Source organism: Prionailurus bengalensis, chromosome B3 (genome assembly GCF_016509475.1).
Source record: "Prionailurus bengalensis isolate Pbe53 chromosome B3, Fcat_Pben_1.1_paternal_pri, whole genome shotgun sequence".
NCBI classification, from domain to species: domain Eukaryota; kingdom Metazoa; phylum Chordata; class Mammalia; order Carnivora; family Felidae; genus Prionailurus; species Prionailurus bengalensis.
The window spans coordinates 29,586,437-29,607,402 of NC_057355.1; the positions used below are offsets into that span (position 1 = coordinate 29,586,437).

Consider the following 20,966-nt stretch of genomic DNA (forward strand, 5'->3'; position numbering starts at 1 on the left):
AAAATCATTCATGAAAGGAAGAGTCATTCAATGCAGCAAATTTCACTGTATGTTGTTTTATTTTAAGAAATTGTCAAAAAAACAACCAAGGAGGTGAAAGATCTTTACTCCGACAACTATAAAACATGATGAAAGAAACTGAAGACAAAAACAAGTGGAAAGATGTTCATGGATTGAGAGAACAAATATTGTTAAAATGTCCCTACTGCCCAAAGCAATCTACAGATTCAATGCAATCCCTATCAAAATACCAACAGCATTTTTCACATAACTAGGACAAATAATCCTAAAATGTGTATGGAATCACACACACAAAAAAACCCAAATAGCTAAAGCAATTTTGAAAAAGGAGAACAAAACTGGAGGTATCACAATCCTAGATTTTCAGATATACTACTAAGCTATAGTTAATCAGAACATTATGGAATTGGCACAAAAAGAGACACATAGATCAATGGAACAGAATAGAGAGCCCAGAAATAAACCCACAACTGTATGGTCAATTAATCTTTGACAAAGGAGGCAAGAATATGCAATGGGAAAAAGAGAGTCTCTTCAACAAATGGTGCCGGGAAAACTAGACAGCCACATGCAAAAGAATAAAACTGGACGACTTTGTTACACCATACTCAAAAATAAACTAAAAATGGCTTAAAGACTTAAATGTGAGACCTAAAACCATAAAAATCCTCAAAGAAAACAGGCAGTAATTTCTTTGACATCAGTTGTAGCAACATCTTTCTAGATTTGTCTCTTGAGGCAAGGAAAGCAAAATCAAAAATAAACTATTGGGACAAATGAAATTCAAAAGCTTCTGCATGGAAAGGGAAACAATCAACAAACTATAAGACAACCTACTGAATGGAAAAAGATATTTGCAAATGACATATCTGGATAAAGGGTTAGTATCCAAAATATATAAAGAACTCAACACTCAAACAACAACTCAATACTCAAAAAACAAGTAATCCAATTAAAAAATGGGCAGAAAACATGAACAGACATTTCCCTAAAGAAGACAGATAGACAACAGACACATGAAAAGATGCTCCAAATCCTTAAACGTCTGGGAAATGAAAATAAAAACCACAATGAGATATCACCTCATACCTGTCAGAATGGCTAACATCAAAAACACAAGAAACATTATGTTAGCAAGGATGTGGAGAAAAAGGAACCTTAGTACACTGCTGGTGGGAATGCAAATTGGTACAGCCACTATGGAAAACAGTATGGAGGTTCATCAAAAAATTAAAAATAGAACTACTATATGATCCAGTAATTCCACTACTGGGTATTTACCCAGAGAATATGAAAACACTAATAAAAAAAGATAGATGTACCCCATGTTTATTACAGCATTATTTGCAATAGCCAAATTATGGAAGCAGTCCCAACTATCCATTGACACATGAAAGAATGGATAAAGATGAGGCATATCTTATTCTTAGATTTGTTGACTTGTTTGTGAACTAATATGTGATCTATACCAGAGAATGTCCCGTGTGTGCTTGAGAAAAATGTGTATTTTGCTGCTGTTGGGTGGAGTATTTGGTATATGTGTGTTAGGTGCATTTGGTCTGCAGTGTTGTTTAAACCATCTGGTTCCCTAATTGGTTTTCTTTCTGGATGTTTATCCATTATTCAAATTGGGGTATTGAAATCCCCTACTTTTATTGTGTTGCTGTCTTTTTCTCCCTTCAATTCTTTCAATGTTTGCTTCCTGTATTTGGGTGCCCTGATGGGTGCCTATGTATTTACAGTATCTTCCCAGAAAATTGAAAACTGTCCTTCTAAAGTGAGTCTCTTGAGTCTATTTGAGTAGACAGTATATAGTTAGATCTTGTTTTTTGATCCATTCAGTCACTGTATGCATTTTTATTGGGGAGTTTAACCTACCTACATTTATTTATTTATTAACATTTATTTATTTAAAATACCCACATGTAAGTGGACCCATGCAGTTCAAACCCATGTTGTTCAAGGATCAACTGTACTTTTATATGCTTTTGTATTGCCATTTAACATCTTTTTGCTCCTACTTGAAGGACTCACCTTACAATTTCTTTTTAAAATTTTTTTAAAAGATTTTATTTTTAAGTAACCTCTACATCCAACGTGGGGCTCAAATTCACAACCCAAGATCAAGAGTTACATGCTCTACTGACTGAGCCAGACTGGTGCCCCTCACTTTCTAATTTCTGTAAGGCAGGGCTAGTGGTGATGAATTCTTAGGTTTTGATTATCTGGGAAAGTTTTTAATTTCTTCATTTCTTACGGATAGTTTGACTCGGTATAGTTTTCTTGGTTGGCATTGTTTTTTCTTTTAGCATTTTGAATATATCCTTCTATCCCTTCTAGCCTACAGGGTTTCTGGTGAGAAATCACTGATTTTATAAAGGTTCCCTTGTACATGACAAGTCACTTTCTTCTTACTGCTTTCAAAGTTCTCTTTGTCTCTGACTTTTGACAAGTTGATTATAATGTTTCTCTGTGTGGATTTCTTTGGGTTCATTATAGTTGGATTCTGTGGGACTTCTTGAATCTGGATGTCCATTTCCTTCCCCAGACAGGGAAATTTTTAGCTATTATTCTTTAAAACAGCTTTCTGCCCCATTCTCTCTCCTCCTTTTGGGAGTACCATAATGTGTATATTGGTCTGTCTGATGGTACTGCATATGTCCCCGAGGCATTCTTCACTATTTTTCATTATTTTTCCTTTTTATCCTTGTGACTGCATAATTTCAGATGACTTGTCTTTAAGTTCACTCATTCTTTCTTCTATTTCATCAAGTCTGCTTGTGAACTCCTCTACCTGATTTTTCAGTTCAATTATTGTTTTCTTCAGCTCTAAAACTTGTTTTTTAAAAAAATATTTTCTATCTCTTTGTTATTTTCATTTTGTTCATGTATCATTTTCTTGAGCTCATTGAACATCTTTATGATAATTATTTTGAATTCTTTGTCAGTTAATTCATATACCTGCTTCTTTAAGACTGGTTTCTGTAGATTTATCTTGTTCTTTTGTATAGGCCATATTTCACTGTTTCTTTGTGTATCTTATACCTTTGTGTTGGAATCTGTACATTTGGAAAAAAAAGGCATCTCTTTTAGACTTTACATCTTGGCTTTGTATAGAGGAAGACACCAGTCACCTTGGTTAGAGAATCTAGGGGTTTCTGAAACCTTTTGATGGGTGATGTGACTTCTCTGGGTCTGCGTGTATAATTTCTCAAGTAGAGAGTTTCGCTGGTTTCTTTTCAGGACATCATAATCTCTTGCTCCCTCTGGGGTCTGTCTGCAACATTAAGTTCTCTGGTTCTACAACAGCAAGCTGCCCTGCTCTCTCATGTTCTCAGGTGCTTCCAGGCATCCAAAATATGCCAACTCCTTGTCAGTGCCCTGAGTCAGGTGAAACAGGTTCAAGACCCTTGGGAAGCTCTCCAAAAAGCCAAAATGCCAGACTTACACTCTACTCCCCTCTCCCTCCTAGAAGAGAACTCATGAACTGGGGTATTATCTGCCAGTGCTGAGCTTTGCTGGCTTAGGGAGGGGGTAAACACAAGTAAAGTAAAACCATTCTTCTTATTCATTTCGAAGTGGTTGTTCTTGGCTTTGAGACTGCCTGGGGGTATTTCAACAACTTAACTGTCTTCTGGAATTCTCACAATGGTATTTTGGTCCATATACTATTATGTTGGTGTCTCTGTGGGGGAAGGAGGGCTAGGACTTCCTGTTCTGCCATCTTTCTCTTTTCACTGGTCTTTTCATTGCCCTCCAATGTGCATATTTGGTCTCTTCAAGGAGACATTTTGAAGCTAGAGACCCACTGTTCTGTGCACTGGGAAAATTTAGGCACAGAGATGTTGAACCATGCTTCTGGAATGACAGTAATCTGCTTTAACATAGTTTAAAACTTTCATGCTTCTTGGAATATAATACATTTATGCTAGCTTTCAACCTAAATCATGTCTATCTAAATGTATTGTTTTCACAGGGCTCCAAATAAACTTCTGAAGAGCTTATCCCAAAAATCCTACTTAGAATCTCTGTTGCAAGGTATACTTTACCGTGCCACTTGTGCTAATTTATCTTCTGTAAAAATCCTAACCTAGAAAGGAATTTCCACCCTTCCTCAAGGCACAGTGAAGTCCAATTTCTTCCCTAAGCCTCTTTAATGTTCCAAGTTAGAATTCACTCATTCACTCATCAGATATTTGAGGAGCACCACTTATGTGTCAGGTACTCTTCTAGATTGCTTAGGATACTCTGTAGCTCTCATTACATTAAAAACTTCTCACAGCTTTTCTTTAGTATTTGTGCGTGCAAGTTCTTCCTTAACTGTAGGCTTCTGGAGTGAAAGAACTGTGTCCAATGTTCTCTGTAACCCTGGCATCTGTACAGTGCTTTGCACATAGTTCAAATAAAATATAAGAGTGATGGGGCGCTTTGGTGGCGCAGTCGGTTAAGTGTCCGACTTCAGCCAGGTCACGATCTCGCGGTCCGTGAGTTCGAGCCCCGCGTCGGGCTCTGGGCTGATGGCTCAGAGCCTGGAGCCTGTTTCCGATTCTGTGTCTCCCTCTCTCTCTGCCCCTCCCCCGTTCATGCTCTGTCTCTCTCTGTCCCAAAAATAAATAAACGTTGAAAAAAAAAATTAAAGAGTGCTAAAACAAATTTCAAGCAGCTAGATCAAAAAAAATTTTTTTTTCTTCTAAACCATCTCAGTTTGCTCAAGAAGGTTGAAGTGCCTCATTATTAGGTGTCTTATATATCTCACCAGACTTCACTTAATTAGCTTCTTTCTCATCCTTCTGTAAAATGTGTTGATGACTATTTTCTCTCCATTACTTAATAGGTACTGCAAGTTAGTGGTCCATATTTCAGTTACATGGTTATCAAAACCAGTTATCAAGAAAAATGGAAACGTATTCAAGTGATTTCAAGAAATGTAAAATCACCATCCCTAACCATCTCCATCCCTTTTCTCCCCAAATTAGGAAACACAATCTCCTCTGCCAACTGTCGCAAACTCAGTCACAGCTGTATTAGCATTGAAAGCAGCCTAAAAGATCTGTAAAAACCAAGAAGTGCCACGTATAAGGAAAGGAGGAATAAAATGTACTTGGCAAATAAATGTCCCAGGACTACAGTCCTGAACTGAGAAAACTAAACACAGAACGTGGTGAAATCCACTGGTCAGGAGATTAAAAGCTTTTCTGAGTGTCAAGAAACCATGAAGTCATAAGCAAGGGTATATTATTCAAGGAAGAAGGAGAGGATCAAGCTACTTACAAGCTCCTGGCACATGGTAGGCACTTAGTAAATGAGGAGCTAAGGTCTAGCTCAAATGTCCCTGCTTTGTGATGTCCCAGGCTATAAAACACCTTCCTGTGCTCCACTGTAGTCTGTATATGCTGCCATCACACTGTTTACTATATGCAATCTATCTATCTGTTCCTACTCCTAAACTGGGATTTCCTGGATGGTGCAGATTATACTCTGTGCTTCTCTGTAAGTGGAAATAGTAGGCACTTTATTTAGTGTGAGAATAATAAACTACTGCATACGATATTTTTCAGTAAGAATAGAAAGGACTGAACAGAAAGGACTGAAGAGCTAAGATGGAAGATCCTGTCTGTAAATCTTATTCATCCCTTCACATTCCAAAGGCCATCTCTGTTGTTATTTGTTCTGGTCAAAGTACATATTAATGTCTTTTCTTCCATTACCAACATAGAAAAAGTTCCACAGAATACATTCTTCCAGATGATACAACACGGAACAGCGGGGAAGCATGTTTTTTTGTTTTATTTTGTTTTGTTTTATTTTAAGTAGGCTCCACACCCAGCGTGGACCCCAATGAGAGGCCCAAACTCATGACCCTGAGATCAAGACCCGAGCTGAGATCAAGTCAGATATTCAACTGACTGAGCCACCCAGGTGCCCCCTTTTATAAATTTTTTAAAATTTATTTTAAATTAATTTTAAACTAACAGATATGTTTCAAAAATAGTGAGTTCTCTTCACCCTGTATCCCCTATTGCTAACATCTTACAAAATCATACTATAATTATTGAAAGCAGGAAATTAACATTGAGTCAATAAAATTAACCATTCTATAGACTTTATTTGAATTTCCCAGTTTTACCACTAATGTCCTTTTTCTGGTCTAGGATCACACATTTCAGTTACTTGTCAGATCTTCTTAGCCTCCTCCAATCTGTGATAGTTCTCCTCTCTTCCCTTGTCATTCATGACATTGACACTTTTGAAAAGTAGCAGTTAGTCACTGTGTGGAATGTCCCTCAATTTGGGTTTGAGAGACCTACATTTGACTCTTGGCTCCAAGACTTTCTATGCTGTCTTGGGCAAGCCAAACTCTCTGGGACTCAAGTTTCCATACTGGTAAAATGGGATAATAATACTAACTTTAAGTTTAGATAAATTAAATGTGGTGATATATATTAAAATGTCTAGAATATGAGGCCATATAACAAACGCTGTCTTTTCTCCTTGTCCCTGCCTTTCAACTATTTTGAGTAGGATTTTGGGCTAAAATGTCTTACCCATATTTTAATGCCTTCTTTTATAGATAATACCAAATATAATTTACCCTTCAAGTGATGATGACCCTTAGTCATCACTATAAATAGCCATTGCTGTACTGTGTAAACAGTTCTAGGTCTGTGCCTTTGTTCTCTCTCACTGTTGTCCCTTCTCATTGTCAGTATGCCTGCCTGTAAGGACCTCATCATTCCCTTTCTGATTCTTAGCTTGAGATGTGGGGATTCACTTGTTCGCTCATATATTCACCAATGATGTACTAAATCTACTAAGTGTCAGGCACTGTGTTAGGATCCTGGAGAGGGTGATAAGTTGCCTCCTATCCTTGTTGATTCTATGGCTAATGGGGAAATGGAAAAATTGTTAATTGCAATTCAATGTGATCAGTTCTATGAAAGATGTACTGCCTAGGAGCACATAAAAAAAATTCCTAACCTGTACTTGGGGAGAGTCAGGTTGGGGAAGATTTCATGAGGAAGGTGCCATTATGTTTCAGTTAAGGTCTGAAGAATGTACAGAAATTAACCAGAATGAGGAGGGGATAGTGCAAAAGGCATGTAGTTTAGGAAGAAGAATTAGAACTATGTGCTGAGTAAAAGCAAATCTGTTCTAAAAAATAAATCTCCTGTGTTGTAAACTTGCAGCTTGAGAGAGATTTTGTGCCAATACCTCAGGGGCTCAGAAACTTCACCAGGAAACTTCTGGCCCCAGGGCTGTATTCTGGAGGCTGCAGTTGACAGACCTAAACCTTTGGATATTATACTGAGCTTACTACCTCTTTCAACATCTGTGAACAACAATTGGCTGCTTGTTCTCACGTCAAAAGAGTAACAGGTTTACTTTTTTGACAGAGGAGTTTCTTGATTCAAAAAAGTATATATCAAGGGCCATCAAAAAGTCCTTTTTAAACTGACCCTTTTAACTGAGTTGGCAAGAGAGGTTTCAAGGCTTTCCCAAGCTTTCTTCCTTTCTACAGCCCTCATTCCTGTGGGCTCAGAGGTTTGGCTTTGAGTCCAACTGATTCTAAAGCCTCAGTTTAACCATGTAAATTTGTGAAGTTGGCAAGTGTTATAAGTATATTATCCATTAAATATTGGAACTTAGAGGAGAATCCAATATGAGATTTTCAAATTAAGAGGTTTCTTTGCTAGTCTCCAGTTTACTCTCTCTGTCATCTTCACTTTTTCATCTGGAGGGTAAATAAGCTGAATTCTTTTCATTTTCTCCACAGGGACTATTTCCCAAACCTTACCTGCTTCTAACTCAGAACGCTAATATTACATACCGTCAACTGGTGTATCAGGAGGTCCATTAAGAAGGTAATCTTGTTACTAAACAGAACATCGGTGCAATTTTCTGAGCAGTCACTGCAGGTGAGGTTGTAAACATTGATTGCATTGCAGAGAGACCTAATAGGAGAGAAACACCATTTATAAAACTTGAGCAGCTCTTCTCTAAACAATTTAAAATACATAAAATGAATCGTACAAAGGCAACAGGCACAGGATGGAAATCACCCTGAAAAAAAAAAAAAAAAGCAAAATATCAGGTACAAGGCTCATCAGCTAGATATAAAAGCTTATAATTTATCCAAAGCCTAGTGTTTGTCAGTATCTAATACTTACCTCTTACTAATTTCTTAGTTGTATAGCAGGTAATGGAAATGTGTTTACTAGTCTATCTGATAATGTCCTAATAATCTAAAATTAGGTATCTATCACCCAGTAACTTTGGGACATAGACATTTTTGAATAAAGTCCAGAAATAGAAGGGTCTAAGCTCCTGTTCCCAAACCTCCTGGTCCTAGATAAAGGCAGATGAATGAAGAAGGGAGAACACATGAGGAGAAACTACAGGCTTTCCCTCTGAGACAAGAGTGGCGGGGTTCTGGGGAGTGAGCACCACGCCTGCTTGGCGCCTGAGTGGGCATGGGCTCCACACAGTAGTCTCAGGTCAAACTGATCTTAGGATCAGTTAACATTAAGAGGAAATGTATTCCTCTTAGGGAATAAAACAAATTCATATGCCACTGTTCAAAGAAATGTCTGGAGCCACAAACTCAGTGGGTACTCTTCAGGTGCTCTGAAGATTGTGTTTAAAACCTGCATTGCCTGAGTGATCAATGTGGATTCTGGCCTGACTAAATCTCCTGCTTAAATTCTACATATAAATGTTTTGATTTCGTCCCTTACAAGCAACCCTGTAGGACAATAATCCTACAGGACCAGAAGCATCAATATCACCTGGGAACTTCTTAGAAATGCAAATTCTCAGGCCCCCACCCCAGACCTACTAAATAGAAACTCTGGGGATAGATTCCTGCAATCCGTGCTTTAACCAATTCTGCCAGTGATTCAGATGTACTTGCAAGTCCCCGCTGCTCTAGAGTAGGGGCTCAATAGTTTGAGCACTGGAATCACCTGCACATCTTTAAAAATAAATACCTGCCTGAGTTCCTCCCTTGGAGATGCTAGTTGGGTGAGTTCTAGACATCTGCATGTTTCAAAAGCTCTATGGGGCAATTGTGATGTGCACCCGAAGTGGAGAACCACTGGTCAAAGAACCACCATGTGAGTGTTCATCTAACAAATATCTAAGTTCCTATGATCTTTCAGGCACAGTTAGGTGAACAAAACAGTCAAGCTCTCTGTCTCATGTGGGAGAGAAATGCTGAAGAGAGCCCCTGTTGTAATTATCCATTATCTGATACAGTTGGACTTTGCTTTATATAATTATAGTTTCCTAAAAATATGTGTACATTTTAGCATCCATTTTCTCACCTATAAAACCAGGATAATAATACCTAGACTCCACATGAGTGTTATGAGGATTAAGTGAGATAATAGATGTAAAGTACTTAGGAAAGTGCCTGGCAGAAGGTTAAAAATAAGTGATAGGCTTTATTAGGATTATTAATCTTATTATTCTTGTTATGAATAAGGCACAAATGAAATGTTAAAAAATTGACTCAAATTAAACATCTATAAAAGCTATTATTTCCAGAATCATGAAGCACATTGTTTCCCAAATGTCTTCACGGTACACTGGCATGAACCATGAAAGGACTCTAGACTGCAGGGTGCCAGGAGGAGGCTCACCTCTGTCTAGCCTCATTAAATCCCTGAGGTTGTACAGAAAAATGTTGGTCCATATGAAACCCATTTATAATATATTGTTTGGAGTCTCTACTTAGGAAGTCCTTCACAAATGCAAATTAGCATTTCATTTACCAGATGAAATATCTGGATTTTGCAAAATAGTCCTTTTTACTTAAAAAATAACTTGTCCTTATAATTATAAAAATAATTTTTATTTGGGACTGTGATGCCTCCCGCTTTGGTTTTCTTCTTCAGTATTAACTATGGGTATTCAGGGTCTTTTGTGGTTCCATGCAAATTTTAGGATTGTTTGTTCTAGCTTTGAGAAGAATGCCGGTGCAACTTTGATTGGGATTGCATTGATGTGTAGATTGCTTTGGGTAGTATTGACATTTTAACAACATTTATTCTTCCAATCCATGAGCATGGAATGTTCTTCCATTTCTTTGTGTCTTCTTCAATTTCCTTCATAAGGTTTCCATAATTTTTAGCATACAGATATTTTACATGCTTGGTTAGGTTTATTCCTAGGTATTTTATGGTTCTTGGTGCAATTTTAAATGGGATCAGTTTCTTTATTTTTTTTTTTTCTGTTGCTTCATTATTGGTGTATAAAAATGCAACCAACTTCTGTACATAGATTTTTGTATCCTGAGACTTTGCTGAATTCATGTATCAGTTCTAGCAGTCTTTTGGTGGAGTCTTTCGAGTTTTCCATGTAGAGAGTATCAGGTCATCTGCAAAAAGTGAAAGTTTGACTTCTTCTTTACCAATTTTGATGCCTTTTATTTCATTTTGTTGTCTGATTGCTGAGGCTAGGACTTCCAACACTATGTTAAACAACAGTGGTGAGAGTGGACATGCCTGTCGTGTTCCTAATCTCAGGGGGAAAGCTCTGTTTTTCCCCATTGAGGATGACATTAGCTGTGGGCCTTTCATATATAGCTTTTGTGATGTTTAAGTATGTTCCTTCTATACTGACTTCCTCGAGGGGTTTTATTAAGAAAGGATGCTGAATTTTGTCAAATGCTTTTTTCTGCATTGATTGACAGGATCATATGGTTCCTATCTTTTCTTTTATTAATGTGATGTATCACATTGACTGATTTGCGAATATTGAACCACCCCTGCAGTCCAGGAACGAATACTTGATCATGGTGAATAAATCTTTTTATATGCTGTTGAATTTGATTTGCTAGTATCTTGTTGAGAATTTTTGCATCCATGTTCATCAGGGATATTGGCCTGTAATTCTCCTTTTTAGCGGGGTCTCTGTCTGGTTTGGGAATCAAGGTAATGCTGGCTTCACAGAATGAGTCTGGAAGTTTTCCTTCCCTTTCTATTTTTTGGAACAGCTTGAGAAGAATAGGTATTAACTCTGCTTTAAATGCCTGGTAGAATTCCCCAGGGAAGTCACCTGGTCCTGGACTCTTATTTGTTGGGAGATTTTTGATAACCGATTAAATTTATTCACTAGTTATGGGTCTGTTCATATTTTCTATTTCTTCCCATTTGAGTTTTGGTAGTGTGTGGGTGTTTAGGAATTTGTTCATTTCTTCCAGGTTGTCCAGTTTGTAAGCATATAGTTTTTCATAGTATTCTATGATAATTGTTTGTACTTCTGAGGAATTGGTTGTGATAAATCCATTTTCATTCATGATTTTTATCTATTTGGGTCCTCTCTCTTTTCTTTTTGAGAAGTCTGGCTAGGGGTTTATCAATTTTGTTTATTTTTTCAAAAAACCAACTGGTTTCACTGATCTGTTCTCCTGTTTTTTTTTGTTTTTGTTTTTGTATTTGTTTTTTTGATTCTACACGGTTTATTTCTGCTCCGATCTTTATTATTTCTCTTCTTCTGCTGGGATTGGGGTTTCTTTGTTATTCTGCTTCTAGTTCCTTTAGGTATACCATTATTTTGTATTTGGGATTTTTCTTGTTTCTTGAGATGGGCCTGGATTACAATGTATTTTCCTCTTAGGACTGCCTTTGCTGCATCTCAAAGGGTTTGGATTGTTGTTGTTTTCATTTTCATTTGTTTCTATATATTTTTAAATTTTTTCTTTAATTGTCTGGTTGACCCATTCATTCTTTAGTAAGATGTTCTTTAACCTCCATGCATTTGGAAGTTTTCCAAAACTTTTCCTGTGGTTGATTTCAAGTTTCATAGCATTGTGATCTGAAAGTGTGCATGGTATGATCTCAATTCTTTTATATTTATTGAAGGCTTTTTGTGACCTAGACTTTAGCCTCTACTTCAAAGCTGTAATTATCAAGACAGTGTGGTATTGTCACAAAAACGGACACATAGACCAATGGAATAGAATAGAGAGCCCAGAATTGGACCCACAAATGTATGGCCAACTCATCTTTGACAAAGCAGGAAAGAATATCCAATGGAAAAAAAGGCAGTCTTGTTAGCAAATGGTGCTGGGAGAACTGGACAGCAACATGCAGAAGAATGAAACTAGACCACTTTCTTATACCATACACAAAAATAAAGTAAGAATGGATGAAGGACCTGAATGTGAGACAAGAAACCATCAGGACCCTAGAGGAGAAAACAGGCAACAACCTCTTTGAGCTCAGCCATGGCAACTCCTTACTCGACACATCTCCGAAGGCCAGGGAAACAAAAGCAAAAATGAACTATTGGGACCTCGTGAAGATAAAAATCTTCTGTACTGCAAAGGAAACCATCAACAAAACTAAAAGGCAACCAACGGAATGGGAAAATACATTTGCGAATGACCTATCAGACCAAGGGCTAGTATCCAAAATCTATAAAGAACTCACGAAACTCCACACCCAAAAAAGAAATAATCCAGTGAAGAATGGGCAGAAGATATGAATAGACACTTTTCTAAAGAAGACATCCACATGGCCAACAGACACATGAAAAGATGCTCAACATCACTCCTCATCAGGGAAATACAAATCAAAACCACACTGAGGTACCACCTCACGCCGGTCAGAGTGGCTAAAATGAACAATTCAGGCGACTACAGATGTTGGCGAGAATGTAGAGAAACGGGGAACCCTCTTGTGCTGTTGGTGGGAATGCAAACTGGTGCAGCCACTCTGGAAAACAGTGTGGAGCTTCCTCAAAAAGTTAAAAATAGATCTACCCTATGACCCAGCAATAGCACCGCTAGGAATTTACCCAAGGGATATAGAAGTGCTGATGCATAGGGGCACTTTTACCCCAATGTTTATAGCAGCACTTTCACCAATAGCCAAATTATGGAAAGAGCCTAAATGTCCATCAACTGATGAATGGATAAAGAAGTTGTGGTTTATATATACAATGGAATATTACTTGGCAAGGAGAAAGAATGAAATCATCCCATTTGCAGCAATGTGGATGGAACTGGAAGGTATTATTCGAGTGAAAGAAGTCAGTCAGAGAAGAAGAGATATCATATGTTTTCACTCATATGTGGATCTTGAGAAACTTAACAGAAGACCATGGGGGAAGGGAAGGGGAAAAAAATAGTTACAAACAGAGAGGGAGGGAGGCAAACCACAAGAGATTCTAAAATACAGAGAACAAACTGAGGGTGGATGGGGTGGGTTGGGGAAAGGGAAAATGGGTGATGGGCACTGAGGAGGGCACTTGTTGGGATGAGCACTGAGTGTTGTATGTAAGCCAATTTGACAATAAATTAGATTAAAAAATGAAATCATACAAACATTTAAAAATATTTTTTATTTGTTTCATTAAAATAGCCTCCACACCCAGCGTGGGGCTTGAACTCACAACCCTGAGATCTAGAGTTACTGAGCCAGTTAGGCACCCCCTATAAAAATAATTTTTAATTCGTTCCTGGGTTTTGGCACCAAAAAAAACAAAATAAATAAATAAATAATAAAAATAATTTTAAAAATTATTATACTAAATTTGGGAAAGACAAGGACAAAGAAATAGCAAAAAGCTATCAAGCAATAATTTGGCATTTGTACGTCTGGTCTTTTGTTCTATTTTTTTTTAAGTTTATTTATGTGTTTTTGAGAGGGGAGCCAGCATGAGTGGGGGAGGGGCAGAGAGAGGGAGAGAGAGAGAATCCCAAGCAAGCTTTGCACTGCCAGCACAGAGTCTGACGTGGGGCTCAAAGCCACAAACCATGAGATCATGACCTGAACTGAAATCAAGAGCCAAATGCTCAATGGACTGAGCCACTAGGCACCCCACCCTTTTTTCCAATATTATAAATGTACATTTATTTAAGAAATACATAATGAATATTTCTCCATGACATTTAATATTCTCCTGTAATAATGGTCTTCAGTTTTTTATAAAAGCAGCAGAATGCTTTCTTACTCAGAAGATTCAAAGCTTACACAATCTTATTTAGATGCTTAAACCACAGAACTGATAAAACCAGAGTTGTTCTGACTGAAGCAGAAGTGAGGAACCCAGAGTCCTACTATGTTCCCTCCTTCAGAGCCTTGAATGGTTCTTCAGAGAACTTAAGGTGTGTTCCCATGGGGTGCATAAAAACTACTGAGCTTTGATAAATTAAAATTTACCTTGTAACTTTTTGACTAGGAATGACAACCATAGTACAACATGCACAAAAAAAGGTAAGTAGTCAAAAGCATTGCCCTCTTACTTATGTTCCTCAGCCACTCAATTTCCCACCTTAGAAATCACCATGGTTACTAGTTTACATATCCTTCTAGACATAATCTATACATACTGAAGTTTTTTTCCCTCTACACAACTATTACCACATGGGATTTGGAGGCTGAACTGAGTCAAGGTCATCTTTCTTTGGCTCTTGTTGCTATTAAGCAAGACTTGGAAATGTGAGGCTTTCCTGCAGCAGCATTCCAGGTTCCATCTTCCAGCTTCTGGGTGTCAAGAACCAGTGGGATTATGCTAATTTATGTGATTTCCTAATCTCTGATCTGTACCCATTCTGTAGTTTCCCTGGTGTGAGAGACAGTTGTGCATGGCATCCTTATTTCCTTCCCAACTTGTGTGTTGGCTTCAGAGGGAGCAGTGCCCCCAGTGGATATGTTTGGTATTGTTTTGGAGTTAATCTGGAAAAAAACCCCACGCTTTTTCCAAATTATCTATTGCCTTTCATTTTGCTCATATTATTTTCACAGTATTATTTTATGTATTGAAACTAAACAATTTTATGTAGTCTAACATACTGTTTTGCAGTCAATCCAGAGGTCTACAATAGTTTCCAACAATTTTGTAAGCCTCTAATGTCTTATTTTAAGTTCCTTCTCTGATTAAAATAATTACACCGAGAAATACTGCATAATTTTAAAAAGGATTAAGAGTGTTATACTATGGATATAATATTTATTTCAACCACTCCCTTACCATTTTTGTGTTTAATTTTTGATGTTATAAATAATGCTGTTTTAACAGTCAGACCTTTTAGTTAGTTACAAGACACAAGAAGAAAGCTCTGATTGACTTAAACAGAAAGGAAATTAATTGATAGGCTATTGAGTATATGATGGGATTTAGAAAACACAGGCACAGAAGTTACACTGCCAGGACCAATACCCAAATCACACACAACCAAACTGATCTGATGAAAAAAACCAGTGGGCACCATATGGCACAGCTTGAACTTACACTGTGACTTTGCATGCTACATGCAGCTGTTTCCAATTGTCAAAAGGACAGAATCTGGGATCTCCCTGCTTCGTCAGCTTCAGAGTGGATATCTGGAATAGGTATACTGGGTTGCAAAGCTTAGGTCTCATGCCTGTATCCTAGACATGAAAATTGGGAAGCAATTCCCAAGTTCTATAGTGGTAGGGCCACTTTATATGCTTGGGAACTTAGCAAACACAGGATGTGCTCAATGGCACAACTCATACTCATAATAGCTGTACTGAAAACATCGTATCACCTTGTGATAAATTTCCAGTAATGATAAATTACATAAAAAAATATGAACATTTTTAAGATTTTTGATAGACACTGCCAAATTCAAATTGCCCTCCAGAAAAAAAATTTGAGTTTTAAAAAAACTGATTTATACTCTTAGAAAAAGAGTTTCTCCATGCTTTTACCAAAAACTGGAAAATTTCATTAAAAAAATCTTTACCAATTTGGCAGCTACATATAGTATTTTTAAAGATTGCATTTTTATTACTAGTGTGTTTTAAGACCTTTTCATGTTCTTATTGGCCATAAATATTTACATTTTCTTGAATTATCACTGTATACCTTATACCCATTTTTCTATGGGGGAGGGCTGTCTTTTTCTTATTGACTTATAAGGCTCTTTACCAATAATAAAGATGCTAACCTTTGAATCACTGTATGTTGCAAATAAATATTTCAGTTTATCTAAACTTATTTTTGTCAAAAGAATGTTTTCATTTCATTTTTTTTATTTTTTAAATTTACATCCAAATTAGTTAGCACATAGTGCAACAATGATTTCAGGAGTAGATTCCTTAATGCCCCTTACCCATTTAGCCCACCCCCCTCCCACAACCCCTCCAATAACCCTCTGTTTGTTCCTCATATTTAAGAGTCTCTTATGTTTTGTTCCCCTCCCTGTTTTTATATTATTTTTGCTTCCCTTCCCTTATGTTCATCTGTTCTGTGTCTTACAAAGTCCTCATATGAATGAAGTCATATGATATTTGTCTTTCTCTGACTAATTTCACTTAGCATAATACAAACTAGTTCCATCCACGTAGTTGCAAATGGCAAGATTTCAAGGAATGTTTTCATTTCTATTTGATAAAATCTGTCAAACTTTTTTAGTGCATCTGAGTTTTGTGTCAGACTTAAAAGAACCTTTCCACTTCAAGATTATAAAAATATTCTTTTAAATTCACTTTTGGTAGTTTCATAGATTTTACACTTAAGTCCATGATCTAAAATTGATTGTGAGATAAGGTAGGGGTTATTGAAGTTTTTCAAAATGAAGCTGCCATGTCTACTCATCTTTTTGTTAATTATTCTTATTCTCTATTTTAAAAATTTTTATTGTTTTTCATCAATAAGGTGATGTCTTTATTGATGAAAAACATAAAAAAGGTTTTCATCTTTTTCTTAGTGATTTATAAGGATTCTCTCATTATGGCAAAGGGTTAATACATGTTGTTAATGCTTTTTTCAGTTTATCTACTACCTTTCATTTTGTTCATGTTATTTTCACAGTATTATTATTTTATGTATCGAAGCTAAACAATCTTATGTAGTCTAACAATTATTTTCTTTGTGGTTTTATTTTTTCTTCCCTTCCTTTCATTGTTTAAAAAGTTCTTCTTCGCTATGAGATGAGGTAACTTTACAGTTGTATCCAGCCATTTGTTTTTATTTTTTCTTGAATGATCATTGTGTGTGGTAATTTTATGGTTTTATAAATTCACTATCAATTCGTTTAGAATTTATTTTGACATGTGGTGTGAGCCAGAAACCTACATTTATCCCCCCTACCCCCAAAAGGTTATTGAATAAACCACTTTTGCTCTACTGGTTTGAAATGGTATCTTTATCATAACTATATACAGGATATATTCCCTGGTTTCCTACTCTAACTGATGATTTTGTTAAGCATTCATTGTGCCATATTACATGGTTTTGTGTATTGTAGTTTTATAGTAGGATTAATATATACAATTGTAGATCCTTAAGGACTTAAAAATGTAGAACCTTATAGCTTTATAATTGTATGCCTTTTTCCTTTTTGTTTTGATCCATAATTTTTATCATCTTGATTTTTTAAAAAAAATTTTTAATGCTTATTCATTTTTGAGAGAAAGAGAGAGTGGGAGGGAGAGAGAGAGACACACACACACAGAATCCAAGCAGGCTCCAGGCTCTGAGCTGTCAGCCCATGAACCTGAGCCGAAGTCCGACACCCAACCAACTGAGCCACCCAGGCACCCCTATAACCTTGATTTTTAATTTCAATTTTTCTGTTTCATTCAATCAAATCCCTACAACTTGTCTAAAATCACTTATGGAATATCATAAGGCATCAATAAACATACCCATAAAAAACACAAAGTATAAGATTTTGTCCTAATACTCTCTGTGCTTTAAAGAAAAAGCATTTACTGGTAAGTGTGGAATGTGCATCTATATAATCTTATGCTCACAAAACTCCCCCAAGAAACTTCCACAAAGAAACTACTTTCTGATAAGAAAAAAAGCGGGGGGGGGGTCCCCAAAAATCTCAGGGTCAGGGAAAACTTGTCCTCTCAGTAAAACTTGTTTGAAAGACAACTTCTATTTGAAAAGCACCTGTCTTAGAAAGATCACTTCTTTGAACACAGCCTGGGTGGTCTGCCCAGGAGGCTTTCCCTGTAATTTAAAACTCAAATGACCAGGAGCACTTTTTAACATCAAACAGAAAGCCCCAGATTTTAAAAGTATCTTCTGAGAAGACATTAAAATCTTATTGCCCATTCTGTCAAAAGTACACTGTGGCTGGCTTAGATAAAGGCTTTGTGCCCCAAATGATTGTGACTGCATGAGTGAATCTTGTGTCAGTAAGTCTTCTCACTGAAAATGTTGCCTCTGAAAAGCGAGGAGAGAAAAGGCATCACAAAACTGGATATTTTGGCAATCAGTACAGTAACATATTTCCATATTAAAAGGAGTAATAAAACACTAGTAAAACTCAGACATTAAGATTAGTACCTATACCCTATGAAATAATTAATTAGAAAAGCCCCAGGTGGTTGTAGCCTAAGAGGGTATGATAATATAACTTAGGAATTACATAGTTTATATTCTTATGCAGTTTGCAGTAGTTAAGACTTTTCGGAAAATACTGTTCACCAAAATCCACTGTCTTACACCTGTGTGAAGACCGCAGACATTTAAAAACAACTTCCATGGGCATTTTACAACCAGAGCCCCAGTACATATAACTTACCAAATTCCTTTGGTTGCATTAAGCATTTAATAAATGATACATAGTTATATACTCCTTTAGTTATATGGTCCTGCAGGGCAAAATTCTATGCCAAGTAGGCACAGCAAATACCAGAGTCACATCATACAGCTGCAGGAAGTTTTATCAATTACTGTTTCAACCTTCATGTAAGAAAGGGGTTGGTTGCCTGATGTGGATAAGTGTGGAAATGTGACAGATCCTCACAAAACAGAGGGTGGTTAGCAAATGATATAGAATTTGTTTTAGCAAAGAAGATTATTGAAACTGAATCAGAACACACAGAACTAGAGTATTTAATACCAGTTCCTTAGGGAAGGGAGAAAAGAATGTTAAAACTAGAGCCTCAAAATATATTTTACAAAATATATTTGATTTGCGTTAAGCATTTAATAAATAGTATATAGTTTATAAAAACTGTCATTCTTAAATTATGCTTTGTCTTTATAAAGCTCCAAACTAAAATAATTTCTTTAGATAGTATTAAAAAGAGTTATCTGAGGGGTGCCTGGCTGTCTCAGTCAGTTAAGTGAGCTGAAACTCTTGGTTTCAGCTCAGGTCATGATCTCCCCGTTTGTGGGATTGAGTCTTGCATTGGGCTCTGCGCTAACAGCACTCTCTTTCTTCTCTGCCCCTCTCCTTGCTAGAGTGCGTGCTCTCTCTCAAATTAAATAAATAAACATTAAAAAAAAAGAGTTATCTCATACTAGGGAGATCCAACTGCAGTTAGGATTCAAATACCCTAAGTGGACCCACCAAGCAAGTGGCCACCCCCAGAATGAAGCCTGTGACCTAGGCCTGGCCTTACAGGAGTGGCCACTTGAGAGCTGCCTACGCCAATTCTTGAGGCTGAAAACACTCCTTTTGAACCACTGAGAACTCTATTCTATTATGGGACTACTCTAAATTTCTTCTGGGCAAGGTCCTTGACTGATTCATCCTCTTTGGAGCCATCACAGTGTGCAGCACTGAGTTGGCTGAGCCCAGAAATGTCTAATGAAGGGACAACCGCTTTCCTTGTTTCAAGCACAATATACAAGAATATACAGCTGTGGAATATATTAACACACTAATTAACCACATTTTCCACTATTCTATTTTTTAAACACTCATTAGAATGAGTAGAGGTAGGAACCATGCCACCTACTTAAAGATAAAATATCTTATGAATGCATAGTGATATTTCAGATTCAAATTCAGGACTAAGGGATTTTTTTCCCCTTTAAACTCTTCTATATAATAGCTCTCTATTCTTTCTTTGACACAGAAAATCTTAGCCCTCAAATGCACTGAGGATGACAGAATTAGAATATCCATAATTATTCACCTGCTTTATACTACAACACACAACAGTTTCAGTAAAACAAAGTTACCACCACCAATACTAAAGACAGTTGAAACATATCTTGGCATATGCCATACTCATTCCTCATCTTCAATGAGGTTGTATTAGCTATACTATCAGGTTATCAGCTATACTATAGTCATTTCCTAACATATTCTCCTTAGTTTTTTTTTTTCTTTCAGTGGTATTTAGTGCCACTACCCATTCTGCCTGATCCAGTGATGGGCATGGGGAAAACAGGGAAAAAGCTAGTCTCTACCCTGTAGGGAGCTTCCAGCCTCCTAGGGAAGCCATGAAAGGCACAGAGGTTCCATGATGAGAGGAGGTCAAGTCAGTCCTGAAGGTGGTGGCCTGGGTCTGACCAGACTCCCTGGGAGCCCTGAACGGTCATGTGTATCTGGGTTTGCCTGCAGGATGGAGGCTGATGGAAAGCCCTATGTGAAGTAGTATTGGGTAATCAGCAAGAAGCAAGAGTCAGTGCCCACCAACTTCTTCAAGGTGCTAACCCTAGAGGCAGCAGGCAGGCAAACTGAACTCCACTTCCGATTGTGATGCCCAATACACCTGTGGATTATTCAGTTTTGACATTTTTGTGACCACAGAAAAGGTGAACTTGTGTCAGAATTTGGGAAGTTTTTTTTTTTTTTTTTTTTGCAATGGATAATGGGACATTTGGATCAGCATGAGCTGTGGGTGAAGGGAAATTTTTTTCCAAGGGTGCTGTGAAGACTAGTCTAAAGCCACACTGCCTTTCTTGTTCCTGATCCATTTGTCTGATGCCAGAACACTTGGGGTAAGCAGGGCCAGTGGGGGAACCAACATTCAGGAACAATAAAGCTCAGATCAAGATGGGGGGTCTTCAGGGTGCCTCGGTGGCTCAGTCAGTTAAGTGGCCGACTTCAGGTCGGGTCATGATCTCGCGTTTCACAAGTTTGAGCCCCGTGTTAGGTTCTGTGCTGACAGCTCAGAGCCTGGAGCCTGCTTCAGATTCTGTGTCTCCCTCGCTCAAGCTCTCTCTCTGTCTCAAAAATAAATAAACATTAAAAAAAAAGATGGGGGGGTCTTCAA

General features: G+C 37.3%; 1 protein-coding gene across 3 annotated transcripts in view; it reads right to left on the bottom strand.

Moving 5' to 3' along the window:
- The window catches only part of SCAPER (S-phase cyclin A associated protein in the ER), a 535,605-nt gene that overhangs the window by 135,627 nt on the left and 379,012 nt on the right, over positions 1-20,966 (bottom strand). For all 3 annotated transcript variants that reach the window (XM_043554938.1, XM_043554936.1, XM_043554937.1), the window contains exon 25: positions 7,850-7,973. In XM_043554938.1, the coding sequence (XP_043410873.1) occupies positions 7,850-7,973 (124 nt within the window). The remainder of the gene's footprint in view (positions 1-7,849; positions 7,974-20,966) is intronic.